Source organism: Culex quinquefasciatus, chromosome 1, assembly GCF_015732765.1.
Source record: "Culex quinquefasciatus strain JHB chromosome 1, VPISU_Cqui_1.0_pri_paternal, whole genome shotgun sequence".
Taxonomy (NCBI): Eukaryota; Metazoa; Arthropoda; class Insecta; order Diptera; family Culicidae; genus Culex; species Culex quinquefasciatus.
The window spans coordinates 29,489,184-29,515,152 of record NC_051861.1 but is presented as its reverse complement, the minus strand read 5'-3'; the positions used below and the strand labels follow the sequence as shown (position 1 = coordinate 29,515,152).

The window sequence follows — 25,969 nt, the reverse complement described above, 5'->3', positions numbered from 1 at the left end:
AAGAAAAATATGCACGTAGCTTATTTTCACCTAGCGCTCACATGTGTTTCAGTACCAAGTTGCTTGCGGGTATGGGGATAGGATATACATACCGAAAAGACATGTTAAATTTGTGTGGGCTTTTCTTTATCGCATTTTTACTACTGAACTGCTAAATCTCAACTAAAATCAGGTGGTTTATGATGGTTTGTCATCTCAGATACATTCATTCATTTTAATATTTAATTTTATTTCAATAAATTCGGCTTAGACCACACGAAAACTGTTTCATCTCCCATACAAACGGCCTCTTGTCCATTCCTTAACTAGATTTTCAAACATACAGACAACAATGAGTGTGTGGTGTGTGGTTTCTTCCTGTCTTGTGAGTGAGTTAATTTCATTTTATTGATCATTTTGTAGTGCTTTTTCCAGGGTTGAACAACAGTTGACTAGATACTCAGCAGCATGAGTGGTGCCGGCAGACATGTAATAACAATTAGAGGGAGAGCGTTGTGTGTGTGTATTTTCTTACAAATTATTCATGTTTGTTTGTGAGTGAGATGTTTTGATTTGATTTCAGCACAGATTTTTCTTTTCTTTTAGAATATATTTACAAAGTTGTTCCTAAACAAGCTAATGTCGTCGTACTTGTTGCGCTGTTGTTGATGATAGTGATGGTACTCTTCGATGTAGGACAGCTGATGATGATGATGGTGATGATGGGGGTGGGGAAGGTGGTGGGACGGCGCAAATCGGAACCCGTTGTAGGAGTTGGCGGTCACGCTGCCTCCGCTGCTGCTCGCACCGGTGCTACCGCCGGACAGGTAGCTCGAGGACATTTGTCCTAGCGAAGTGGACGCGTTGCTGGCCGTCGAGGCCATCAGCGATGCTGCCGAGGAGGATGCGGCAGTTCGGTACGGTTGGTACGCGGAGCTTGGCAGGGCGAATGCGGAGCTTGGGGGTGGATGACCGGGTGGTGGAGGATGTAGAGATTGCTGCGTTTGTTTTTGCTGTCATGTCATCAGCGCTTGGCCGTTGGTTCCATGGACGCGCATGTGGCGGTTCAGGTTACCGGACTGGGAGAACCTAACGGAGGAGATTAGAATGGCCTAGGTATTTCAAGATGGTTTTGAGAAGAAGGCTTCAACGACTCACCTCAACAGGCACAGCTTGCATTGGTACGGTTTTTCCCCGCTGTGAATCCTCAGATGTTTCGTGAGGGTTGAGCTATCGCTGAACGCCTTCTTGCAGGCCCGGCACCGGTACGGCCGTTCTCCGGAGTGCGTTCGCATGTGCGTGGTCACGCTGGAGCTCTGCGAGAAGCGCCGGTCGCAGATTGGACAACGGAACGGCTTTTGGCCCGTGTGGGTCCGGATGTGTGCGGCCAGGTTTGCGGCCTGGCTGAAACTTTTGCTGCAGTCGGAACAGCGATAGGGTCGCTCACCGGAGTGCGTTCGCAGGTGCGTTTTCAGTGTGCTCGGACGGGCGTAGGTTTTGCCGCACAGACGGCACAGGTTCGGCTTGTTGTCGCCGGGTTGGCCACTGCCGGCGTCGCTGACGCTGCCGTCTTCTTCGTCTTCGAAGTTGATTCCCAGCGCTTTCTCCGACTTCATCTTGAGCTGGAAGTCGGTTTGTTCGTACTCCTGGGGACTCTTTGGTGGGGAATAGTCGGCACTACTCGCTACTAGCTGTTGCTGGTGCTGCTGCTGCTGTTGGTGAAGGTAGTACGAGGAAGGAGTTTTCTGGTGAAGGTGGTGCAACCCGGATGAACCCTTGGATGACTCTAACACCGGGGAAAGATTCTGCGTTTGGTTTTGTGGCCTAAAGTCGGCGGTGAACGAGTAGGTAGCACCTGCCGCCGGATGATGGTACGGGACGGGACTCAACAGTGGCGGATACAGCACGTTCACCGACGAGGACGGCGTCTGTGGACCCCACTGCATCTGGGAGCACTGCATCGGCATTGGCGTCCCGTCGGCCGCTGTGGCCGTCCCGTACCCGTGCATCGTCATGTTCATGCTCACGTTGACGCTCATGCTCGGATAGAGCGGCGGGCCGGAATGTTGTGCACAGGACGTTTCGTAATAGTTGGACGGATAGGCCGCAGATCCGACTGCTGCGGCACCGTTCTGCGATTGAGCTTGGCTTGAGTAGTGCGAGTTGTGGCCCACCGGCGAAAGCAGCATCTGCGGATGGTGGACCGTGTACGAGAGGGACGCCTGGTGCGGGGGAACGGCGGCAAACGACGACACGGGCGAGGCGGACACCGGCGACACCGGGCCCATCTGGGGCAGATCGGGGCTCTGTTTGAGGACGGCGTGCTTCAGCGACAGCAGCACGTCCGCCACGTCGTGCGTTGGCCGCTCGGGACGGCTAGAAGGAGGAGGGACGATCAAAAGCATTAGACATGAGACTAATAAACCGCTAATCAAGCGCGCCAGTTGCTTCCACAGCTTGTCTCACATTACCAAACCCCCGTTACTGGAGCATCTACGAATCGCACACGATGATGCGATAATACTTACTTGTAGGTGGCGGCACCGCACGGCGAGAAGGGAAACAAACTGGGCAGCGGATCGATGTCCAAGGGCGGCAGTCCCGGAAATGTGCTCATATCTTCGCTCCAGTAGTTGCCTAGGTTGGTGTGTGAGCTGTGGGGGGAGCAAAAAAAAAAAATTAGCAAACGGTTCCCAGAGAGTCCGCAATCTTGTAATTGATACCACTCAATTTAGAGGTCTCAACTCAAACATAAACTGGTTGGAGATGTGGTTGTGCGTGTTCAGGCAAGCATCTAATTTTTTTTTTGATAAGAAACGAGTGACCGCAACGGGATTGAAGCGGGAAGAAGTTGATGCTTTGCAAAAATGTTAAGTGCAATTGGTGTAGATTTGGTTAGGGTATTTTAACCATTAGTGGACCCCCTAGTAGAGCCGATGCACATTTTTCACAAATTTTCAATATTTTAAGCCCTTTTTCATAACCCTTTGTACAAAACAAAAAAAACTGAGGTCTTTTGAACAATTTTGACTATTTGTTTCATCAGTTTATTTGTTTTTGAGCAGAAAAATAGACACTTGAAAAAAAAAGTTTTTTTTGCCTGTTATGGACCCCCTTTTCCTATAGTGGACCCGGGTCCATAATCAGATTGTGGACCCGGGTCCACTATAGGCAAACTGTTAATTTTATACCAAATTTAACCGATATTTGATGTTTTGATGCATGGTGTAGGTCTAATGATAGATCTAATGAATAAAAGATGGATTTTGCTCACTTTTCATCATAAACAAATATGTTTTGTTAACAAATTTGGCTTTAAACAACAACAAAAACTAACAGACATTTAAAAACATTTATTTCCGAAAAAGATCAGAGAAAATGTTTCAAAAATCACTGTATATGTTCGTTTTCGTTTTCGTTTTCGTTTTACGGAGCAAGGTGGGGGACGCGGCCTCAAGTCAGTCCAAGTCCGGTTTCTTGTGGAAAAAAGGGTAGTGACCGAACTACCTAGTATTGCATACAAAATGAACACCACCGGAAGATATAGGGGATCGGGAGGGGGAAGGTGAAAGAAAATTAGTGTTGGTGTGAGTAGTAAGAATTTGGATGACTTGAGCAGTTACGGTAATCTAAGTTTAACACTGAATAAAGGAAATCTGAAATTATGATCCAAAGTAAAAACGCCCGGAGAAATTAAATTATGAGTTAATTAAATAAGAAAATGTAACTAATCGCAGATTTATACAAAGAAAACCTATGATGTATTTCAAATTTAAAGGAAATTAAAAAAAAATACTGGAAAACAAAAGATGAAAACTAACTTTTCAGGGAATATAAATCTTGAGGACTTTTTTCTGGGCCCCGTCCTGTCGCGTCCGTCAGTAGTCTTGTCGTACATTACAACTAGAAGCAGATCTGCTAATGAAATAGTACACTCCGACCAGTTCAACTGATCATTTAAGTCCAATCATTCATTTACGGAAAACTAACTAACTTGAATCAACAACCTAAACTAAACTGTCTTAAAGTAACTTGAATCTCAAATCCCCGAAATTTTAATTGCAAAGCCAAACATTCCTTTACCTTGTTTTTAAAATCTGACTTGCCGGTTCCAAAACCAATAAACATAAATGAACAGTTGAACAGAGTGTATCCCTATCATACCTAATATAAACTGTCATTTGAGTGAAAGAGATGAACTCCTGTTCACAGAACCCTTGTGTCCCTTTGAAATGTTAGGCTCCATTTGATCGTCGAAACTCCAGTAAATCCTCGATTCGCAACAATGGTCGATACAACCATAATCCGAGAACCGTTAGTTCAACAGATTAACAAATTTTGTCCGATATCAGTTCATTATTGATTGATCGAGGCTCTATAGATGTTTTGACAATTCCGAATGGTTAATATATCATTTAAATTGTAATCAGAGATTCTGATAGCATCACTTAACTCGTTTACACAGAACTGTCGGCCTGGAATTATTAAACAATCTAAAGTTACAAAAAAAACTAGCTATTCTGAGTGCCTTGCAAAAAACTTATTTATTAAAATACCAGATCCTAACCTAACATCATTAAGATAAGAAAAAAATAAATTATTTAATATAATCCCAAAATGCCTAGAAGAGACCTCTCTTACTGTTGTGCGTAAGCGTTGCTTTGCTTTATGAATTTCTACCTAAGCTAACGATGTATCAAAAAGATTAAACCTGTTCCTACCAGATTTTATAAACAAGAATATTGAGATGCAAATAAAAAAATCAATATCTTGCAATTTTACATAGTATAAAAGTTGTGATTTCTAACAACACAAGTATATAAATATAAAATAAATGTGTGATATATATCAACATCGGAAACCATCTTTGCAAATAGCCCTGAAACGACGGCAACGTGTGGCTCCATCTCCAAGGTTCAAAAATCACTGTATATGTATAATAAAAAAAGTAATTTTGATGCACATTTTTTCATATTAATTACATAAATGGTTGACCGAAACTAAACAATAGATTTGTTTACAGTTGCTGATAAAACCACGCATGTTTATTTAAAAAATGTGTTGTTCTTGATTTATTATTATAAAATATAATTTCAAACTGCAATTATGATGCTTCAGTTAAGTACAATTGACTATAGTTTTGATTAATTCAAGCAAAACATTGTAAAGGGGCCGAAGCCGAAGTGTAAACAAAGAGTCTGTCCTGCTCGTTTCGAATGTAAACATCAACTGACGTGAGCAGGATAGACTCTTTGTTTACACTTCGGCTTCGGTCCTTTTACATTGTTTTGCTTGAATTGGGTACTAAAGTCCTATGTCAATTTTTATGTACAACGGTAAAAAACACGATTAAAAACCATTTCTGATCACTTTTTTTCATTTTAATGCAAATTTTTTTTTTGACAAGACAACATTTTTTCGATGGATCAACTATGGTCCCCTTGGAACGAGCTGTCAAGTAGGAGCTTTTCTGTCAAGAAGGACCGTGAGGTTAATTTTTCAAAATTGATTTAAAAATCCATTTTAAACTCTTTGTGGTCGAACAAAATGTCATTGTACTCAGAAAAATAAGCTTTATCGCTGTAAACAATAATATCAGCAATCTAAGCTTCATTTTAGGACCCAATTGTAATTTTTTACGACTTCAGCATTTTTGGTACTTTTAACATGAAACAGCTATATTTATACTCATAATTGAAAAAAAATATGCGTTTAGGTTGATAACAACAAGCATTTATTGTATGTTTAAGAGAAACTTTTGCTTAAATACACAGTTTTCTTCATTTTTGAAGGTTAAATTAACAGGGGTCCACTTTTGGAAAAGTTTGGATTTTCGTTGTCCTATATTGGACCCCCCTAATTTTTGCTCGAAAATAGAACTGCTTTATTTCAGCAAAGTTCCTTAAAATTACATTATTTCGACTTGCTGAAGTTAAATAATCAGTCAAAAAATGATTGGATAGTTAATTCAGTTTTCTTGTGAAAATGATAGCGGCCATGGCTGATTTCAGATGTCGAACTCAAAACACTTATTTAGGTAAAAAGGACATCAGTCAACATTGATTTAAATGATGCTGAACATGCCAAAAAATGATTTGTAGGCAACAACACGCTTAAAATTGTGATTGTATTGATTTTTTCATCAAAAACCCTTCAGAGGGTTCACTATTGGATAACGTACCCTAAATATTGCAGATGCAAAATATTATTTTTATACAAAATTAACAAAAAGATGATTTTTTAGGAAAATGCCAAAAAGGAAGGGAATGGTTCGATTCGGATTAACCCTCTATGGGTAAATTTTGGTCCGATATCTTTGAAATAGCTTTACTTTGACCCACAAACATTGAATCCACACAAAATTTTAAAATTTGGAGTGGTGCACCAGTGCTTTACCAGGAAGATAAGAAACTTTTTTTCCTGTACTGGCAAAAACACAATAGAATTTAACCCATTGTTGACCAGTTTAGCGTCTCACACCAGAACAAAACGCATTGTTTGCCCTCTTTTTACCAAAGCCAACTTGCCAATTATGTTGCCCAGCCTTGCGAAAAGGGTCGTTCTCATCGGTCAGCCTCTGTTGCCACAAAAAACTCAACATAATGCCTGCCGAAACGCATCAGCGCGAACCACAAACCAAAAAGATATTCGTTCACTCTCCGGTGACATGCGGTTTTTCGTTCACGTCTGCTCCACGTTAATGTTTGGCGCTCTTTTTCTGCGAAAATTAACGCACCAAAAACCGTGCGACCAATCGTGCTCTCCGGGTTCCCCTCGTTTCTGAGGCAACATAACTCAAACTTAGCAACCACCTTCACAGCATCCAACCAACCATCATCCCTCGGTTGGTCGTTGCGTTGAGGTTGCTGATTTTGTGGTCTTGCCAGCATTTTGCAACTACATTTACTATCTCTTCTGAGTATTTCAGGTGAGAGTTTTTAAATTGACTTATGAAATAATTGTTTTGTTTGATTCAGAAAAGAAGTGTTTTTAAAACTCTAATGTGTTTTTTTTTTATTTTGAAAAGTGTCAATAAAATATAATTTTTAAATTTTAGTTATTTTCCTCATTAACAATGTTAGTTTCAAAATATTATTCACATAACAATTTTGGCTTAGTTTGACTTAAATTTTTGTTTAGTATTTTTTTACGTCTACATTTATATCACATTAAAAAAACTATTGCACACCAATTCTTACCTGAGCGCACCGTTGTGGTCGAGACAGTTTCCGCAGTCGGCGAAATCCGATCCGTGCAGGCCGGCCAACGGCGGCAGAGATGTGCTCTCCTGGCAGCTAGAACAACCGCTCCCGCCGCAGGACGAGGGACATTCCTGTGGGTGGACGAGACACAGAGAGAAAGATAACGTCGATTCGAAAGTTTGAATGTTGTGCGTCGGTAGTGATATCCTAATTTAGGCAAGTTAAACAAATTTGAAAATACAAACGCAATTTTGCAAAAAAAGTGCAAATTTGAAATCACTTTTTCTGGTTAAGCAACAAAAAATTCCCAAAAATGGTTTACAACTCGCGCGCGGAGCTTGAATGAAAAAAGTGCATTTTTCGAGTACTTTTCAAAAATGTGTCTTACTATTATACTAAAGTCTTTCTAATTTGGTCGCCTTGGGCTTCAAGTTATATTTAAATGTCCCCTGAACAAATTCCTGCACAGACATAGTCCATAAAAGCTTGTGTTTGGGCATGGCAGAGCGTTTTAGGGGAAAAAATGTGTATTTTTTAGCTCAAAAATTCAAAAAATCATTCCAAAGCGAGCCAAAATAATTTGCAGTCAAAACTAATGCATTCAGTTTATAGGAAATTTTACGTAGATCATTTTGTTTTTTTTATCTTTCAATTTATTTCCATATCATGCACGCAAAGCCGTTTTTAGCATATAACGTTGACTACTATGACACTCAGTCGCCAGCCAGCGACAAGTTAAGACGTGTTTTGCTCGTGTTGTCATCTCGCGTGCTTGGAAGTTTTTGACGGATGGAGGTGGAGGAATCCTCCGAGGAGGAAGATTTTCGTCCCGTCCGCGGGAATCGGAAGCGGAAGAAGTCCAGCGAGGTCACTGGAATCGGCATCGAAGGAGAAAAAGTTGAGAAGACCCTGCTCAACAGCAACAAATTCAGCGCGCTTTCGGGCGACAAAAACAATGCCAGCCCAGCAGGAGGAGGAGACGCGGTTTCAGCACCCGGCCAGTCGGCAAGTAAACAAAAGCAACCATCTTTGGTGGTGAAGAACACAACGGATTTTTATTATTACAAGCTCGTGGTGATAGTGGAAAGTTGTATATTTGGTTTCAATCCGATTTACAAACTAACCCGATTTGGAACAAAGGTGACCTGCTCTCTGTCAAAGATTTTGACAAGTTGCAGGAGCTCCTCAAGAGGAAGAAAGTGGAATTTTACACCCACGAACGACGGAGCGAACGGGTAGTTCTTCGTGGTTTACCTGATGACCTGAAACCGGATGAGGTCAAGTACCTGCTAAAGAGAGATCTCAAGCTAGACGCGCTGGAGGTGCATATCATCAAGCGAAAGGAAAAGTCCACCGTGGACGAAACTCCGTACATTGTGGTCTTCCCCAAGGGATACACCAATCTGAAGAAGCTCTCTGCAATGAAAATTGTGGCAAAAACTATCATCCGGTGGGAGGCCTACCGGAACAAGCGGCCGAACGTGACCCAGTGCAGGAACTGCTTGCAGCTGGGTCATGGAACCAGGAACTGTCACCTGAAAGGCAGGTGCAACAACTGTGGGAGTCCCCACAAGACGGACGAGTACAAAGTCCAAAAAGCCGAGCCGAAGCGGTGTGCCAACCGCTCTGGAGCCCACGAAGCCACGGAACGCAGCTGCCCTAAGCGTGCGGACTTCATCCGGAGGCGCCAGCAGGCGTCGAAACCGTAACCGCCGGCAAGGAAGGCGGAGAAGCAGAGTCCAGCAGTTCCGGCGTTCACGCCGGCGGAATTCCCTCCGTTGCCGGATGCAGTCCCGGACGGAACATCGAAGGATCGCCCTCGCCTCGCAGGAAGAAGCCAAGGAAGCAGTGGCTCCCGAGACGGTGGAGCCACGAAAGAGGAAGCCGGGGAGGTGCTCTACAGTTCTGCTGAGCTGTGGGGCATTTTCTCCGAGTACATCGGCAGATTCAAAACCTGCAAGACCCGCTTGGACCAAGTAACCTTCGTCAGTTACATGATCTCCAAGTATAAAGTGTAATGAGTTTTTTTTAATTTTTTTTTATATATTTTGATTGATATGATGCCTTTGGATTACGAGTCCAACCGCCGCCAGCGATTCCACCGGAGTAGGCTTGGTTTGGTGTGTTGTTTGTACTTATGGCATGGAAACGACTCCTACACCTGGAATGACTTAACGGCCTAACAACCATGCCCGGAACCGACATTTTACTTCCTCATCCGATGGAAGGTTGCAGCAGATGGGAATCGAACCCAGAATCATCCGCTTACAAATGTGACGTGACACAATGTGACGTAAACGACAAATAATCATAAATCAAAATTAATTTTATTAAAGTTCATATCTGAATGCTGTGAACGTGATTTTTTCCATAAACATTCGAATGAAACAAATTCATTTATAAAAAAACTTATTTTCTCATAAAAAAGTTACCCATTAAAGCTTTATTGTTAATATCGAGAAGATCACAGAGCAGTACTTATAAATATGTCGTTTTCGTCACATTGTGAAGTGTTATAAACAAAATTGTTCAGGGGACATTGAAGCCCAAGGCGACCAAATTTGAATGACATTAGTATGATTGTTACGCGCATTTCTGAAAAATAATCGAAAAATGCCTTTTTTTTTTTAAACATTGTTACTGACATCCTTAACTATCATTCTTGGAGTGAGCATCAAAGATTTGACAACTTTTCATTTTTTTTGGGACGACCTAATGTACACAAACGAGACCGACATTTTTTCGAAAGATTTCGCTGAGACATGAAAAAATGTCTTCTGGATCAATTCTCTAAACCTCGGGGCTCAAAAGTTACAAACTGTTAAAGTTTGAGCATTTTGGGTAAAAATGTAAAAAAATCCTATTTTTGCATTTTCTAAAATCATTCATAAAATCTATATTTTACTATGGATTTTGATTATTTCTTGACTTCATTCGACGCGTATCAGCAAAAAGTAACAGTTCTTTTAAGTCCAAGCAAAATTGAAACATGACTTTTTTTGTTTTAATCCGTTTGAACCGTTTGAACCGTTTGTGCAAGAAGCTTACCATAGAAACATGTCAAAACTTCAGTGAGTGTTTCAGGCTACAGTGCATTAAGTTAAGAACTGTGGGTCTACGGCTGTAACAAGGACTAAATGGAATGGTCCAGAACATCGCAACATAACAGGAGAGAAGTCTACCATATTCACTGAACCTATGCGGTTATAAACGTTTTAAATTCAGAGAGTCTTTAGATGACCCAACCCGAGCATGGGTAAATAACAAGGGAAATGCGTAATAATACCTTTCTCTGGTATCAATACCAAATTTTGGTATTTGGTAAAATTTGTCTTAAGGATTATGCAAGAGCACAATTTGGTATCATACCAATTTATGGTATTGTTTTGATATTGCAAAATTGCAGAATTTGTCAATGGTTGGACACCATATTTTGGTATTACAGTATTTTATCGAATTCCTCTAAAACTATGGGGAAATTATGACCAACTCTGACAAAATAATTAATTTTGCGCTAAAATAATGTCTCCAAGCGAATGCTTTCATTGAAACCGGGAAAATTCAAACTTGATTTTAAACATTTTTGATGTACCCCCTAAAGAAATGACTTGAAATTGTGGAAAATTTTCTAAGTCAGAATACCATATTTTGGTATTTAAGTGTTTTTTTAAATTCCTCTGAAACTATGGGGAATTTTTACCAATTTTGTCAAGATAATTTATTTTGCGCTAAAATGACTTGAAACCCAAAAATGTTAAAGCAGTTTTTCATATTTGTTATGTACCCACTAAGAATTTGTTTTTTAAATCTTTGAAATTTCTCTAAGTTGGGATAATCAATTAATTTGAAAAACGTGTCAATCCGCTTTGTAAGCGGATGATTCTGGGTTCGATTCCCATCTGCTCCAACCTTCCATCGGATGAGGAAGTAAAATGTCGGTCTCGGCCTTGGTTGTTGTTAGGCCGTTAAGTCATTTCAGGTGTAGGAGTCGTCTCCATGCCATAAGTACAAACAACACACCAAACCAAGCCTGCTCCGGGGGAATCGATGGCGGCGGTTGGACTCGCAATCCAAAGGTCGTCAGTTCAAACACTGGGGTGGAAGATTCCTTGGAGTAGAAAGAGGTTTGGGTTTTTTTTGTTTGTTTGTCAATCGACAGATTAATGAATTTTGATGAATTTCAATCCAATTTCATTTTAACAACACTTATTTTTCAATCTTGTTATTTTTCAGAAGCTTCAAGAACTTCAAGCACAGGCCGTCCATCAATGACAAATGCATTCGATGTGGTGAAGAATATCACTAAGAACAACATGGAATCAGCAGGTGAGTAGATTTGGCTGTTGCATTTGGATCATTTCCGTTTTTCACTAACTGCAACTGGTGCACTAAAAAATGGTATGAAAATACCAAACATTGATATTACTTGTGCAAATACCAGCGATTTTTTAATCGTGTTTTTTACCGTTGTACATAAAAATTGACATAGGACTTTAGTACCCAATTACAGATGTTTAACCAAACTTTAAAAAAATCAAAAAAGTAATTATATAGAGCAATTCCATGTCAAATAGGGAATCGGTTGTACCCGACCATCTCCGATTTCAATGAAACTTTGTAGACATGTTATCCTAGGCATATATAAGCCATTTTTGTGTATATGGAGCCAGTTACACTCGATAATGACATTTGAGAAGGGCGTAAGTGTTTTAAATATTTTTGTATTTCGTAATTTAAATATTTCTGTATCTCGAAGCCGTTGCATCGTATCAAAATGTGGTCAAAGACAAACTTGTAGGAAATTTGACGGGCTTTCCGAAAAAAATACACTGAAACAAAAATACACGCCACTTTTATGAGATTTTTTTATGTTTAAGTTTAAAAGTCAATTTTGAAGGTGAGCCCACGATTTTTTTTCGTTCAAAATTTTTGTGAAAAAAGCCTAAGATGTTACAAAAAGACTCACGAAAAATGCAGGATGGAGCAACTCACCTAAAAAAATAAAAAAATCATTTACTGAAACTGTTTTTTTTGAAAAGTGCTCTAAACGTCAAAATTTTCAAAAACCGAACTCGTGAGTTGATTCTCCAGACAATTTTACATAAAAGTCTCCATATTGACCATGGTCCTAAGTCCAATCCTTGTGAAGTTACAGCGGTTTTAAAAATAAAAATGTTGAAAAAATAGGTTTTTTGATGGTTTTTGGCAATTTCTATATGACAGACTTGATTTTTCAGTCTCGAAAATATTTTTACCGGAAAGCTCGCCCAATTTCCCATAAGTTTGTCTTTGACCACTTTTCAAATGGATGTATGGGCTTACAGATATAAGCTTATTAACTATCCAGGTTACTATACTACACTGAAAAAATATTATGTTTTCAGTTATGAGCAATGTAATTATTGATTCGATTACCCGAAGCGCTAAGAAACCTTCGGACGAACGAACTTCGAATAGTCGAAACTTCAAATAATCGAGTCTGGACTTTGTTGAATTTTGAAAATGATAGTGATATTGGGCGATATTTGGATGAAAATCCAAATCTAGTTTAAACAATCTTTGAGATGCCAATGCCCTGATGAGTCAACATAACTATCTAGAGAGAGAAAAATCTGCTTAGCAGACATCCATATTCCAGATGACCATGTTTTCCACTCCAGAGTGTTTGAAATATTAAAATAATAAAACAAATAATGGTTATGTTCAAAGTAGTTTTAGTGCTAGAAATGTGGGATAAGTTTTGTAGATAATAACATTATATTTATTTTTCCAATGTGTTTTTTTCCGTCGAATCTGATCGAAAATGAAAAAGAATAGAATTAAAATTTAATTCAATCCAAAATTGTAAAAATACTGAACCAAAAAGCTTAGCAAATAATTAACACAAGATAGTTGTCGTTATAAAGCAACTTTTTATTTAAATTGCATAAAGACTTTTAATGCTTTGATTTGGGCAGATGTTTTTCTTGGTCTATCGTTTCCAGTATATTTAATTGAAAGAACTTAAGCAATGGTATTTTTAAGGTCACTTTTATAATTGCTTTATTATCCGGGTCTCTGTTCACCTCTGAGTTAAAATCCTTGGATTAAAGGTTAAACTTATCCAATCACTTTCGCTTATGCTTTTTTAAAGTATCCAGTTAGCAGTTGAAACACACTTGTTTAATCCTCATGGGGCTTCAGTACGTGCACCACCGATTATCCAATCTTCCGTTCACTCTCACTTTTTCCAGGAGATTTTTCCTTCTTCAAGAATCCTTGCACTTTTCCACAATCAGTAAAGTCTGGAGTCAGACACGAGAAGCCGTGGAAAACGCGCGTTTATTTTTTAGAGAACCGGTTTGGCCGAGATGAAAATCCAGACTGAATCTCCGGGTCCCTAGTTGGCACCTAATGTTTTCCCCTTTAGATTTCCTCCTGCAGCAGCAGCATCCATTACGAGGGGAGAAGGGAAAGCGCGAACTCACCTGCGGGCTGTCCAGGGGAACCCCGAACAGAGGGTTGTTCGGGACGTATCCCGATTCCGGCTCCATCGGGGTTGTACTATCGACACTCCCGCATGATATGTACATGGCTCCACCTTCCACCGTCGGGAGCGTCGCCGTTGCCAACGGTGACGGAGGTGGTGGTGGTGGTGATGGGTGGTGGGATGTCGGATGCTTTTACAATGGCTGACGGTTCTAGCCTCTGGGTTGTGATCTGTGGAGAGGAGAGAGAGAGAGCGATATGTTATGCTAATTAGATAGTTGGAAAATATTACAAAACAACAACTGCAGACTATAATATCGAATGCAGAAATCGTGTGCAAAGCCAGGTTCAAAATTTATTGGCTTTTGTCAGACCTATTTATTGTTTAATTAAAATCGCCTGATGGAATACAAAATGGCAAAATCATCATTTTCAGTTTCCAAGATTTTTTTTCAGAATTGAATTCGGAATAAAATTTAATAATTTAATTTTTGCAATTCCGTCGTGAAACAACTTACTTTTCCTGTCATTCTTGAACGACGAAATAGCCTACTTTTCTGTACCAAAAATAACAGAATCGAATAGCAACACTTTTCAAAATAAATGCTGAAAAGTTCTACTTTTCAGCACTGAAATGGGTGCTGAAAAGTTGAACTTTTCAGCACTTGTTTCGAAAAGTAACACTTTTCAACATTTTTTTGATTTAAACGATTTATTGACAAAATACATGAAAATTTGACATTAAATTTCACTCAGTGTGTGTTTTTTGGAATTGCAAAAAATGTTGTATGGAACTCGTTGCAAAACTTGATTTTTTCAGCACTCTTCGTATTTATCAAACTCGGTGAACCTCGTTGGATAAATGTAGGACTCGTGCTGAAAAAATCCTCTTTTTGCAACATGTTGCATAAACTACTATTATTAATTTGCATTTTTTTTAACTCGCAACTTTATCAAAAAAAAACACAAAGGTACTTTTCGATTTAAATCACAATTTAACGTTCAAACTTTTTTTTTAATTTTAATTTTTTGCCTTTCTTACTGAAGAAAGATATATGTTTTACTTTATGACTGGACGTCTTTTTCATGTTCGTAAATATGACGATTCCGCATGAATTTTAATCGGAAAAATCGCTAAAAAATCACACTGCATCGATTTTTGACGCTTCGTCGCCAAGTCGACAAGTTGTCAAGTTGAGCTTCGAATACTGGCGCGAGAATGCTGGCGCATATAGGGGAAATATACCCATTTTAATCACTCGACCAATTCTCATCACTTTTACCGTTTTCCGCTATTAAAACAACATTTTCAGATGTATCAACAATGGAGAGCTGCTTGCTAACTTTAATTTGAGTCATTTATTACTTTGGAACAGTCAAAAACACTTTATAAAAGCTTTAATTAATGATCAAAGTGCTGATAGGCCGATAATAGAAATAGGCTGAGAAAGGGTATAGTTCCCCTAGTTTATGGCTCGAGATATACTCGTTTGTAGTTGCTTGTCTACCGATGTTTTTTACAACATGTAAGATATTGTAGCTTTTCGGTTTCTTTTGCCCTGTCCGTTTTTGCATAACTGTCCAATGTTTATGCAAAAACTTTTGTAGCTTTGGACATTCATCCGGCTACAAACAATTTGTTTCTCGTGTGCTCCTAAAATCGCTTTTAAGTAGGCTTCATTTTGTCGTGATTTCGTAAGTTTATTTAACAAAGTTCATTGGATTCCAATAAGAGCTTTCTAAGCTTTTCATTGTTTATATCGTTTTCAAAGTTTTCAATGCTCGCGACACCAGTGGCTATCTACCTAAGGTATCGCGATTGAGTGTGTAGTGGTGCGGTTGTAAAAATAGCTATTTCTGGCTCTCTCACTTTCGTAAATGCTGAATGGCAAGCTTCCCTGCACTGTGGGGCACACGCGGTTCACTTGTACCTCGGTTTTGCTTTGCGCCTGCGTTGTTCGGTTTATGGGCTCGTACCAAAACTAGAAAACCAAAACCGCGGTGTGCGTCGTCACTGGCGCTTGGGAAGCTTGCCATGCTTGCGTTTGTCATAAACGCTTGTTTGATTAAGAATTTGTACGATTAAAAATATTCTTTTGGTGAAAATTGCTTTTTCAATTTATTTTGGAAAACACATCATCAATAATACCTTGCTTTCATCATAAGATTTTTTTGTATCATGTCACTTTCTTTTGTGCTGACGTTATAAATAAACAAAGTCGATGTTATGAATTGAAAGAAGTTATATTGTTTAGTAAGAAAGGCTCTATCTCACCCCTGGTGGGATTGAATCGGGTTTTTTTCTAAAACATTTGGCCGAATTAAAACGTTTGTACTGCACTATAGTTCTAAAGTTGGAATTTGAGGTCCAAAAATCCTAATCTAAAAATTTGTCGGAAAAATTAAGTCGATAAATAATTAGATCCCTTCCTCTAAAAAAAAGATTTGTGGAAAAATGAGACTTTGGGGCAAAATTGGATAAATGGTGCAATATTTGCATGGTGTAATCGTTGCAAATATTTTTGGAAGTTTATGTCCCTCGACTCAGACCAAAGTCGAGAGGGGGCAAAAAAATAAAAAGTATAAAAATTGAAATTACGAGTCATGGTTTCAACACTTTAATGAAATAAGTGTTTTAAAATGCATTCTACACCTGTCCAGTTGTTTTGCCATCATAAGTTTCCAGAATATCTAAGTATTGACGAAAATTTTATTTATTGCGAAAAACAAAATTTGTGCGGTGGGATTTCATAAAAATTCAAAACATTTTTAATGAAGCCCAAACATGCTAAATATGATTATCAATGCAGAAAAAAGCATTTTAGATTGTTTTCAGTTGATTAGACTTCTATTTTCATGGAAATTTTTAAGTTTTTTGGATTTTTTTTTGTCCCCTGGCGACATAAGCTTTAAAAAATATTTGCAACGGCCTAAGTTTAACTGCACATTTTTTGACAAAGAAAAGTTACCTTATTTTAGATGTTTTTTAAAGATGCAGTTTAAGTTATGTTTTTTTAAATATGATTTGCAGTTAGCGAACCTTTTTGCCTTCCTCACTGAGGAAAGGCTATAAAATCATTTGGAAAATGAAGTTTTTAATTTGTCCTCCGAAATCCACCTCCATACTTGTCGACTCAAAACCAAATTCTGGACAAATGTCTGTGCGTGTGTGGGGATGTTGATAAAAAATATGCACTTGATTTTCTTGGCTTTGGCTGAATGAATTTTGTCCGGATGTGGTCCACTCTGTTCACTTTCAGGCCCTACAGCTTGGTATTGAAGTTTGTACAGGTTCATTTAGTTGTTTAAAAGTTATGATAAAAAAGCTATTAAGACGACTACAAAAAAGGGTGATTTTCAACATAACCTCAAATGGCCGGGTCTGATCGCCACGAAAAAGCCGTTTAGAGGGATGCCATTTTCTTAAAAGGCGGTGTCTGTATGTTCTGTAGATAGTTTAGAAGCGTAATATTGAATGTTTGGCTCTTTTAAAGTGTTAGTCTGGATTTAAAAATTTAAAAATATTTTTTTTTTGGAAAGATCGGAAAATTAAATTGAATCGAAAATTGCATATTTTAACATTGTAAATCGGACCATTAGTTGCTGAGATATCGACGTTAGAAAATGGTGGGTTGTTTGGTTGAGACTTAGAAAACATCAATTTTCCTGTTTTTAAACCATTGCATGGCAATATCTCAGCAACTAAGGGTCGTATCAACAAAGTTCAAAAAAGCATAATATAGAGAATTTTACCAGCTTTTCAAAAATATTTTTTCAAAAGTGGGCATACATGCGCACTAATTAAAAAAAATGAAAAACTGCAACTATTTTCAAAAAAGTAACCTAAAAATGGCATTAACTTGAAAACGGTGAACTTTATCAAAATTTCACTAGAGTACTTTTTGATTGCAAATTTGATTTTACAACGAAAAATTCATAACTCGGTCAAAGATTTTGTGCACAACCTGGAATTTTCTGAAAAGTTTGCACTTGATGTCCCCTAAAATTAAAATAAAATATAAAAATAGCGTTTTTTTTTGCTAATCAAGCTTTAGTGACAAAAAGTTAAATAAAAAATAACCAATTTTTTACCGTGTATTTTTTTTTCAGTGTAGTTCTTATCCAAATCTACATTTTTGCCGAAGACACCAAATCGATCAAAAAATTCCTTCAAAAGATACAGATTTTTGAATTTTCATACATAATTTTTGTATTGACAGCTGCCAAATTTGTAAGGAAAATTATATGGACAAACTAATGATGCAAAATGGCTTCTATGGCCATACCGAAAACACCACAAAAGTTTCAGCCAAATTAAAAAATGCAAAAAAAAATTCAAAAAAAAAAGATCGATTTCGTAAAGAATTGCTCTCATAATTCAAAAATCAAAACGAATTGATTTTTTGGATAGTAAGATATTTTTAAAATTACAGACATTTTATCACTTTTGTGGCATTCATGCCTTGTAAAATTGTTCAAATTTCCTTGTACAAACTGGTATCTTTCCGGAAATTTATTGGTAAAATTTCCAAGCTTTTCTCACTGCAAAAATGGTTGAAAGTGGTCTACTAATGCTGTTATGTTTTCGGCATCCATCGAAAACAGTAAAATCTCAAATTGACTAAAAAACACTTTAAAAAAAATTTCAAGAAAATTAAAAATTTCAATAATTATTTTTTTGCAAGACTAAAACAGAAGAAATTATTTGAGCGAGTTTTTCACCAATGTGTAACAGGTCGTATCGAGGTGCTCCGATTTGGATGAAACTTTCAGCGTTTGTTTGTCTATACATGACATGAACTCATGCCAAATATGAGCCCTCTACGACAAAGGGAAGTGGGGTAAAACGGGCTTCGAAGTTTGAGGTCCAAAAAACCAAAAAAATCTTAAAATTGTTCGCATTTCCGTAAAACTTCATCAATTCCAACTCTCTTAGATGCATTCGAAAGGTCTTTTGAAGTCCTTAAAAATGTGCTATACACATCCAGGATTGGTTCGACTTTTTCTCATAGCTTTTGCTATTTACTGATAAAATTGATTTTTTTTAAACATTGTTATCATTTTGCAACAGCTTCCAACACCCATACTCCCGCAGGTCAAAAGAAAGGTAATTTCATATATATTTCTATAAGCCAACGGTATTAACTTTTTGGCCAATCGCAGTTTTTCTCATAGTTTTTCGATTTTTCTACGACAAACATTTTACAACGATAGTTATTGCCCTGTAGGCCTCCATAGCGGCACTTTTAGGTCTCAATTTTGTCATATTCGGAATCCTCGGAAAATTTCACAGATCCCCAAAATTCGATTTCAATCCTAAGATATTCAATGAATACCAAAAAAGCTCCGAAAATTTTTGTCACTTTTCATATAAAAGTAGTTTCAATCTTGTCGTGCTATCTTGTCACTCCCTGAAAATTGATGAAGTGTGACAAAAGGCCAAAGGGATTTCAGGTCAGGATGCGTTTGACGCACGTACAAGCTAGACTACCGTAAACATTTGTAATTATAACTCGGGACTCCAGCAATCAACTTCAACCAAACTTCGGGACAATGCACAGAATGGTCAGCCAAACAAAACGTGTTTGTTATTGTTTACATTGCGTGCTCTCGTTTTTGTTTATTCAAGGTCAAACATTCAAACGCGTTTTTCTCGGAACGTCACCATTACCACTCAAATACTTCTAACTAACGTGAAATTTTCCGAGGATTCTGAATATGACAAAATTGAGACCAAAAAGTGCCTCTATGGAAGCCTACAGGGCAAAAACTAAAGTTGTAAAATGTTTGTTGTAGAAAAATTGAAAAACTATGAGAAAAACTGCGATTGACCAAAAAGTTAATACCGTAGGCTTATAGTCCATAAAATTACCTTTCTTTGACCTGTGGGAATATGGGTGTTGGAGGCTGTTGCAAAATGATAATAATGTTTAAAAAAAAAATCAATTTTAACAGTAATTTGCAAAAGCTATGAGAAAAAGTCAAACCGATCCTGGATGTCTGTAGCCCATTTTGAAGTGCTTCAAAAGACCTTTCTAATGCATCTACAAGGGTTGGAATTGATAAAGTTTCACGGAAATGCGAGCAATTTTAAGATTTTTTAGGTTTTTTGAACCTCAAACTTCGAAGCCCGTTTTACCCCACTTCCCTTTGTCGTAGAGGGCTCATATTTGGCATGAGTTCATCTCATGTATGGACAAACAAACGCTGAAAGTTTCATCCAAATCGGAGCACATCGATACGACCTCTAGAACAAACCGAGCAGAATTTACAAATACTGCCTCTTAGAAATCAATATAAGCCAGAAATCAAATTAAACATTTCAGAGAGAGGTTTTCGTTGCATTCATTCTATTATTTAGATTTTCTTATATGCCTTATGCAGATTTTTTTTCGAAAGTGTTCTTGAATTTTAGGTCGAAAAAAAACACTGATTTAAAAATCCACTACAAACCTAATGATTTCCAAGAGGAAAAATTTCAACTCCTCGACCACTGTGCAACGTTCGTTCCCTCTTCCAGCGTCGAACCCAATTCATAGGGGAAGCTGGCTGTAAGAAATGTACAAACAAACACACCAGAAGAACAGAAAGAGAGCGCTAGCACAAACGGACTCACTCGATTTGCCGTCGCCCTCATGCTCGTGGCCAGCTCTTCTGGTTTTCTTTGCTGCTGCGAGCTGTGCGACCAATCACGTGCCAGCATTTGAAATCATCAACACACAGCGCGCGCAATCGAATGCAGTTGGACTGGCCCTGGCCCTGGCCTGGCCTGGCTGGCATGGCGACGGCCAACAAGGCAACGACGAATTTGGGAAACGCCCCGTTCTTTGTTTTTCGGCTTGCTTTCAAATGCGGCAAATTTTGAATGAAGCTGAGCAGTTTCATAAAAATTTGGCAAATCAATTGATGGCATGATTTTAGGGAGTAGAATCCTTCGAGTATTATTAGAGTAGGATATAATGATAAGATTTGGAGTAGAGGGTGACGAGCGGGAATTCTCGGGAAAAAAATCCCGGGAAATTGACCATTTTTGGACCTCTCGATTCCCGAGAAATTCGGTCGAGACTCCCGGGAAATTTTAACTTATAAATATAAAGCAAAAATATATTAACTAATCAGAAAAACAGTTGAAAATGCAAAATTGTTTAGAATCTTCTTATTCAGAAAGTATAAATTTTAACTTGTCAAAAATTCCAATAACTATAAATGAGAGAAGCCAAAAAAAGGTGGACCCCAAATTTTTTGTGAACATTTAGGTTTTCCTGATAACTGTAAATATTTCTTTAATTAATATTTAATGTTGAACTTTATAATTACAAAAACACAATTTAATTTGTTGTTTTGAGTCGTTGATTATCATATTGCAAAATTCCCGATAATGGGAAATTATATATAAGCTATATTATTTATTTTTTTTACAAAAATCTGATAACAAGTTTGTGAACCTTTTGAAAAATCATTCAGTGCGAATTAAGATTCGTAAATATTTTAAACTACAATGTTGAGTCTTAAAAAACTCAAGAAACGATTTTGTTTTTGCAGATTCAGAAAAAAATCAAAAGTTTTATATAGTTCCTCAAAACAATGAGGCAATTAACAGTAACTGAATTCATTTAAAAGAAACAAATTTATTAATTTTAATTTTAAATTTTTGACACTGTTGGCGTAGTAAAAAAAACTCCCGGGTCCCGGGAATTCCCAGGAAATTTCCAAGTTCAACTCTCGATTCCCGGGAAATTGAAAATCTCGAGAATTGTCACCCTCTAATCTGGAACAAAACGAGAAAAGGGCGGATAAGCATTTTGACAGTTGGAACTGTTATGCAAATTCTTAGACAATAGGTAACTTGTTCACAAAACCCGAAATGTAAAACAATAGCTAGCCTCCACGGTTATCTTTTAACATTGCGGGTTTTGTAAAATAGTTACCAACTTTTTTCTTTCCATTTTTAGTTTGACTTTGACCAACCAACGGGGTACAAACTAAAAAAGTGTCAAACGAAAAAGTGACCAACCAGGATTTTTTTTAGAGAAATAATCATCAAATTTCTGGAGAATATGCCTCAAAAGACACCTAATTACATAATTCACCTTTGTTTTATTTATTTCTCGTAACTTCCTGTCCTATGCACATAGGAAACCCATGGCGTATTGGTTGTTTTGAAAAAGTATTCTAGATTTGAAGTTGTAGTAAAATGCGTAAAACTAGGGGAGTGTGGAGTAATTTGGACACCCTAAGGAAATAGCTCTGCAACGGGCTGTATGGATATTTTAAAGGAATGTGGATGACACCAGAGGATAATAGAGATCATATTGCGCAATTCTCACTAACTTGGACTTCGCACTAAATTATTGCTATCGATCGCACTATTGCGTCTTGTCAAACTGGCTTAAGAAATTTTAATTTCCTCAAAAAATGACCAAAGCGAGCCGATTTTGCTCACCTGTCAATCGCAATTTTAAAGTGCGAATGTCCAGTTTGGTGGAAACTGCGACTAAAAATGTAAATAAACAACTGCTGGTTGCCTAGTTTTTGGAAACTTTGTTGTCAAAAGTGCGGGCCAAATCCAAGTTACAGTGCAAGGATCAATATTTGATGGAATTTTTTTATTCATTTCGACAAATTTTGAAGAAAAACCATTTTTATTGCAAATATTAGAAGGTGTCCAAATTACCTCCCACATTTTTGTGTGGGGGTAATATGAACACCCCTATGGGGTAATTTGGACACATGTTGGAGAATAAGTTTAACATTTGATTTTTTGAGCATGTTTGTTAACCTTCAACCTGGTTTTGTAATTGCTTTATATTTTAAAGTGCTTTTTTGCTCACAATATTTTATCAAAGGTTTAAATAATGGTTTTGTGATAGAACTTTAATTCAATAGGGAGATAACTAATAGTTCAGTGTAGTATACATAATTTAATCATTCATTCTGTAATGATTTAAACATCGATTCTAAATTAGGCACAAGTTTAGTTTTTAGTGATTAAGGTATCGTTTAGATTTATCTAAATCAATCTTTATTTGGAACTAATTAACCTGAAACCATTCATTTTTTAATTTTACATTCCGTAGTTCTTCAAATTAAAATATTATTGTAAACCAGCAAAGACATTAGAAATGTCAAAGAAATTAATCAAAAACAATCAACATTAGGGTCTAGTTCAAGGGTGCTCAAAGTGTTTTTAATGGCGGGCCAAATTTGAAGCTCACATGAGCTTGCAGGCCATCATATGAGAAAAAATGTTTTTTTTTTTTTAATTTCAATTTATAAAACAAAACAAATAAACAGTTTTGTGAAAAAAGCCTCCAATCAATTGATTAAATTTTATTAAAATCAATAAAATAAAAGTTTGTCCATACTCCTAGACCATTACTAGTACTAGCCTTATCACTTAAAATGCCGTTTTAGCTTTATATCCGAAGAAAATGTGATTTTAAAGGGGTGTCCAAATTACCCCCACTGTCCATATTACCCCAAACTCCCCTACAGTGAATCGCTCCCAAATTTTAAACATTTTTCTTGCAACCTCAACTTTGAAAAATGCGTATCTAATGTTAATTTCTCTGTTCAACCAAATCTTAATTCCTAATTTTTATATTTGTAGTGCGATTTTAATATTTTAAGTACGTTTTTTTTATTTCGTCCTGAAAGTAACATTTAGATTGTTCGTACTGTAGATATTAAAATATTCTACCAGTTGTTACCATTGTTTGAGCATGAGATAGGGTACGTTATCCATTAGTGGACCCCTTTCCTATAGTGGACCCTCTGAAGGGTTTTGATGAAAAATTCAATAAAATCACAATTTTAGCGTGTTGTTGCCTACAAATCTTTTTTTTGCATGTTCAGCATCATTTAAATCAATGTTGACTGATATTTAAATGTCCTTTTCACCAAAATAAGTGTTTTGAGTTCGACATCTGAAATCAGCCATGGCCACTAGCATTTTTACAACAAAACTGCATTTATATTTTATGATTGAATTAACTATTCAATCATTTTTTGACTGATTGTTAAACTTCAGCAAGTCGGGATCGAAGTAACCTGGGAGCGTGAACGGACGTATTTTTTCCGCTGTCATATTTTTGGAATTTGATTTTTGAGTCCTGTTCAAGTCTAGAAGTCGTAGAAGATTTACAATTCAAGTGGCATTTGATGATAAGTTCAAACCCTGCTGGAGCTGTTAAATCTTGATTTGGTGAGATCTATCCATATATCTATCATTATTCGATATATGATTTTATTCCCTTATTTTATATAATATTCTATTGATCAAATGATATTTCCATATTATCTCTTTCCCACCTTCCCTTTTTCCTATCCTCATTTCCTCCCCCTCCCCTCCCCACGCCACTAAATGTTATTATCTGATAAATTTACACTTACACACCACACCACAACTGATTCGGAGCGTTCGGTACGGTATGTCCACGCATCCTTCCTCCCCTGATGATTCTGTGAAATGTGATCCGTTCACAGAATCTGTCTCTGCTGTTAATGCAACGCAGTAGGCCTGGCCGCTTTAATTTTTGCTATACATTTTCGGGGAACACGGATGTACTGTAATCATTAATATTGACAAGAAAGAACTTGAGGCGTAATCTTACCACAAGTTCTTCCAGGATGCTTTCTTCGGACTGGCTGCGCTTGTGTTCGATTAGATTAGATTAGATTGTTTAACTTCAGCAAGTCGAAATAATGTAATTTTAAGGAACTTTCTTAAAATTAAGCGAAGGACTGCTCATTTTCGAGCGAAAATTAAAATCCAAACTTTTCCAAAAGTGGACCCCTGTTAATTAAACCTTCAAAAATGAAGAAAACTGTGTATTTAACCAAAAGTTTCTCTCTTGTTGTAATCAACATAATTGCATATTTTTTCAATTATGAGTATAAATATAGCTGTTTCATGTTAAACGTAGCAAAAATGCTGAAGCCGTAAAATAATTACAATTAATCAAAACTATAGTCAGTTAAACTCAACTGAAGCATCATAATTGCAGTTTGAAATGATATTTTATAATAATAAATCAAGAACAACACATTTTTTTTTAAATAAACATGCGTGGTTTTATCAGCAACTGTAAACAAATCTATTGTTTAGTTTCGGTCAACCATTTATGTAATTAATATGAAAAAATGTGCATCAAAATTACTTTTTTTATAATTTTTATGTTGACAGTGATTTTTGAAACGTTTTCTCTGATCTTTTTCGGAAACAAATGTGTTTAAATGTCTGTTAGTTTTTGTTGTTGTTTAAAGCCAAATTTGTTAACAAAACATATTTGTTTATGATGAAAAGTGAGCAAAATCCATCTTTTATTCATTATATCTATCATTGGACTTACACCATGCATGAAAACATCAAATATCGGTTAAATTTGGTATAAAAATAACAGTTTGCCTATAGTGGACCCGGGTCCACTAAAGGAAAAGGGGGTCCATAACAGGCGAAACAACTTTTTTTTCAAATGACTATTTTTCTGCTCAAAAACAAAAAAAACTGATGAAACAAATAGTCAAAATTGTTCAAAAGACTTCAGTTTTCATTGTTTTGTACAAAGGGTTATGAAAAAGTGCTTAAAATACACTATCTAGTTTTTTATCTACGGTTTTCTAAAATTTAAAAAAGCAATCTTACTTACCCAGGATGCAGAAGTCGATATCTGGAAAAATAATGTAACGAAACAAACTCAACAGAAAAGGGAAAACAAACTGAATTGCTATAACTTTGCACACTCGTCAAGATTTTAACAATTCCTAGCCTAATCGATAATTTTAGATCTGCTATTTATTTGTCTTATTAGACATTAAGAAGTTGTGTATCATAATAATAAGAAGCACTTGTTTCTGGAACAATCAGTCACACTGCACTTAATATTTTTCCCAGTCGTCGTCTTCACCATTGTGAAAAGTGCACTTTATCCTTGACCTTTTTGCAGAACAACAGCTCTATCCATAGCTTCCAGTGAACCAGGCGCACAACCGGCATGGTTCAGTATGGGGCCACCTTGGGGTGGTCTCCAGACGACATCCTGAGCGTGGATCCCTTTTTGGCACGAACTTTGACGGGTTTTTTTTCTTCGCTCGTTTCGGTTCACCTCAAATTTGTTCCTTTACATTTGACCCCAAAAAATTGTCAACGTTGGGATGAAAAAAAAACGGACGCACGGAAAAAACGCAAAAAAGCAGTGGAGATCACGGAGTAGGGGGAGGACAAAAAAGGGCAGTAACGAAAAACTTAAAAAAAAAACCCGAACAGCCCGCGCGAACCCGAAGGAGGAGAAACACGCACACGAGATACTTGACAGGTTGAG

At 37.3% G+C, this 25,969-nt stretch overlaps 1 protein-coding gene across 3 annotated transcripts; it reads right to left on the bottom strand.

Annotated features, from left to right (window-relative positions):
* Window positions 1-212: 212 nt before the first annotated feature.
* Window positions 213-25,969, bottom strand: LOC6038059 (protein glass). 3 transcript variants are annotated; one of them, XM_038249197.1, is made up of 6 exons: window positions 25,298-25,969; window positions 13,649-13,880; window positions 7,179-7,312; window positions 2,508-2,633; window positions 1,138-2,355; window positions 213-1,068 (listed from the first exon to the last, which is right to left on the bottom strand). In XM_038249197.1, the coding sequence occupies exons 2-6, from the start codon at window positions 13,751-13,753 to the stop codon at window positions 996-998; spliced, it is 1,656 nt and encodes a 551-aa protein (XP_038105125.1). In that variant the 5' UTR covers window positions 13,754-13,880; window positions 25,298-25,969; the 3' UTR covers window positions 213-995. The 3 variants fall into 3 exon arrangements, with proteins under 3 accessions (XP_038105125.1, XP_038105126.1, XP_038105127.1); XM_038249198.1 differs by lacking the exons at window positions 13,649-13,880; window positions 25,298-25,969 and adding an exon at window positions 13,340-13,563; XM_038249199.1 differs by lacking the exons at window positions 13,649-13,880; window positions 25,298-25,969 and adding an exon at window positions 13,247-13,562.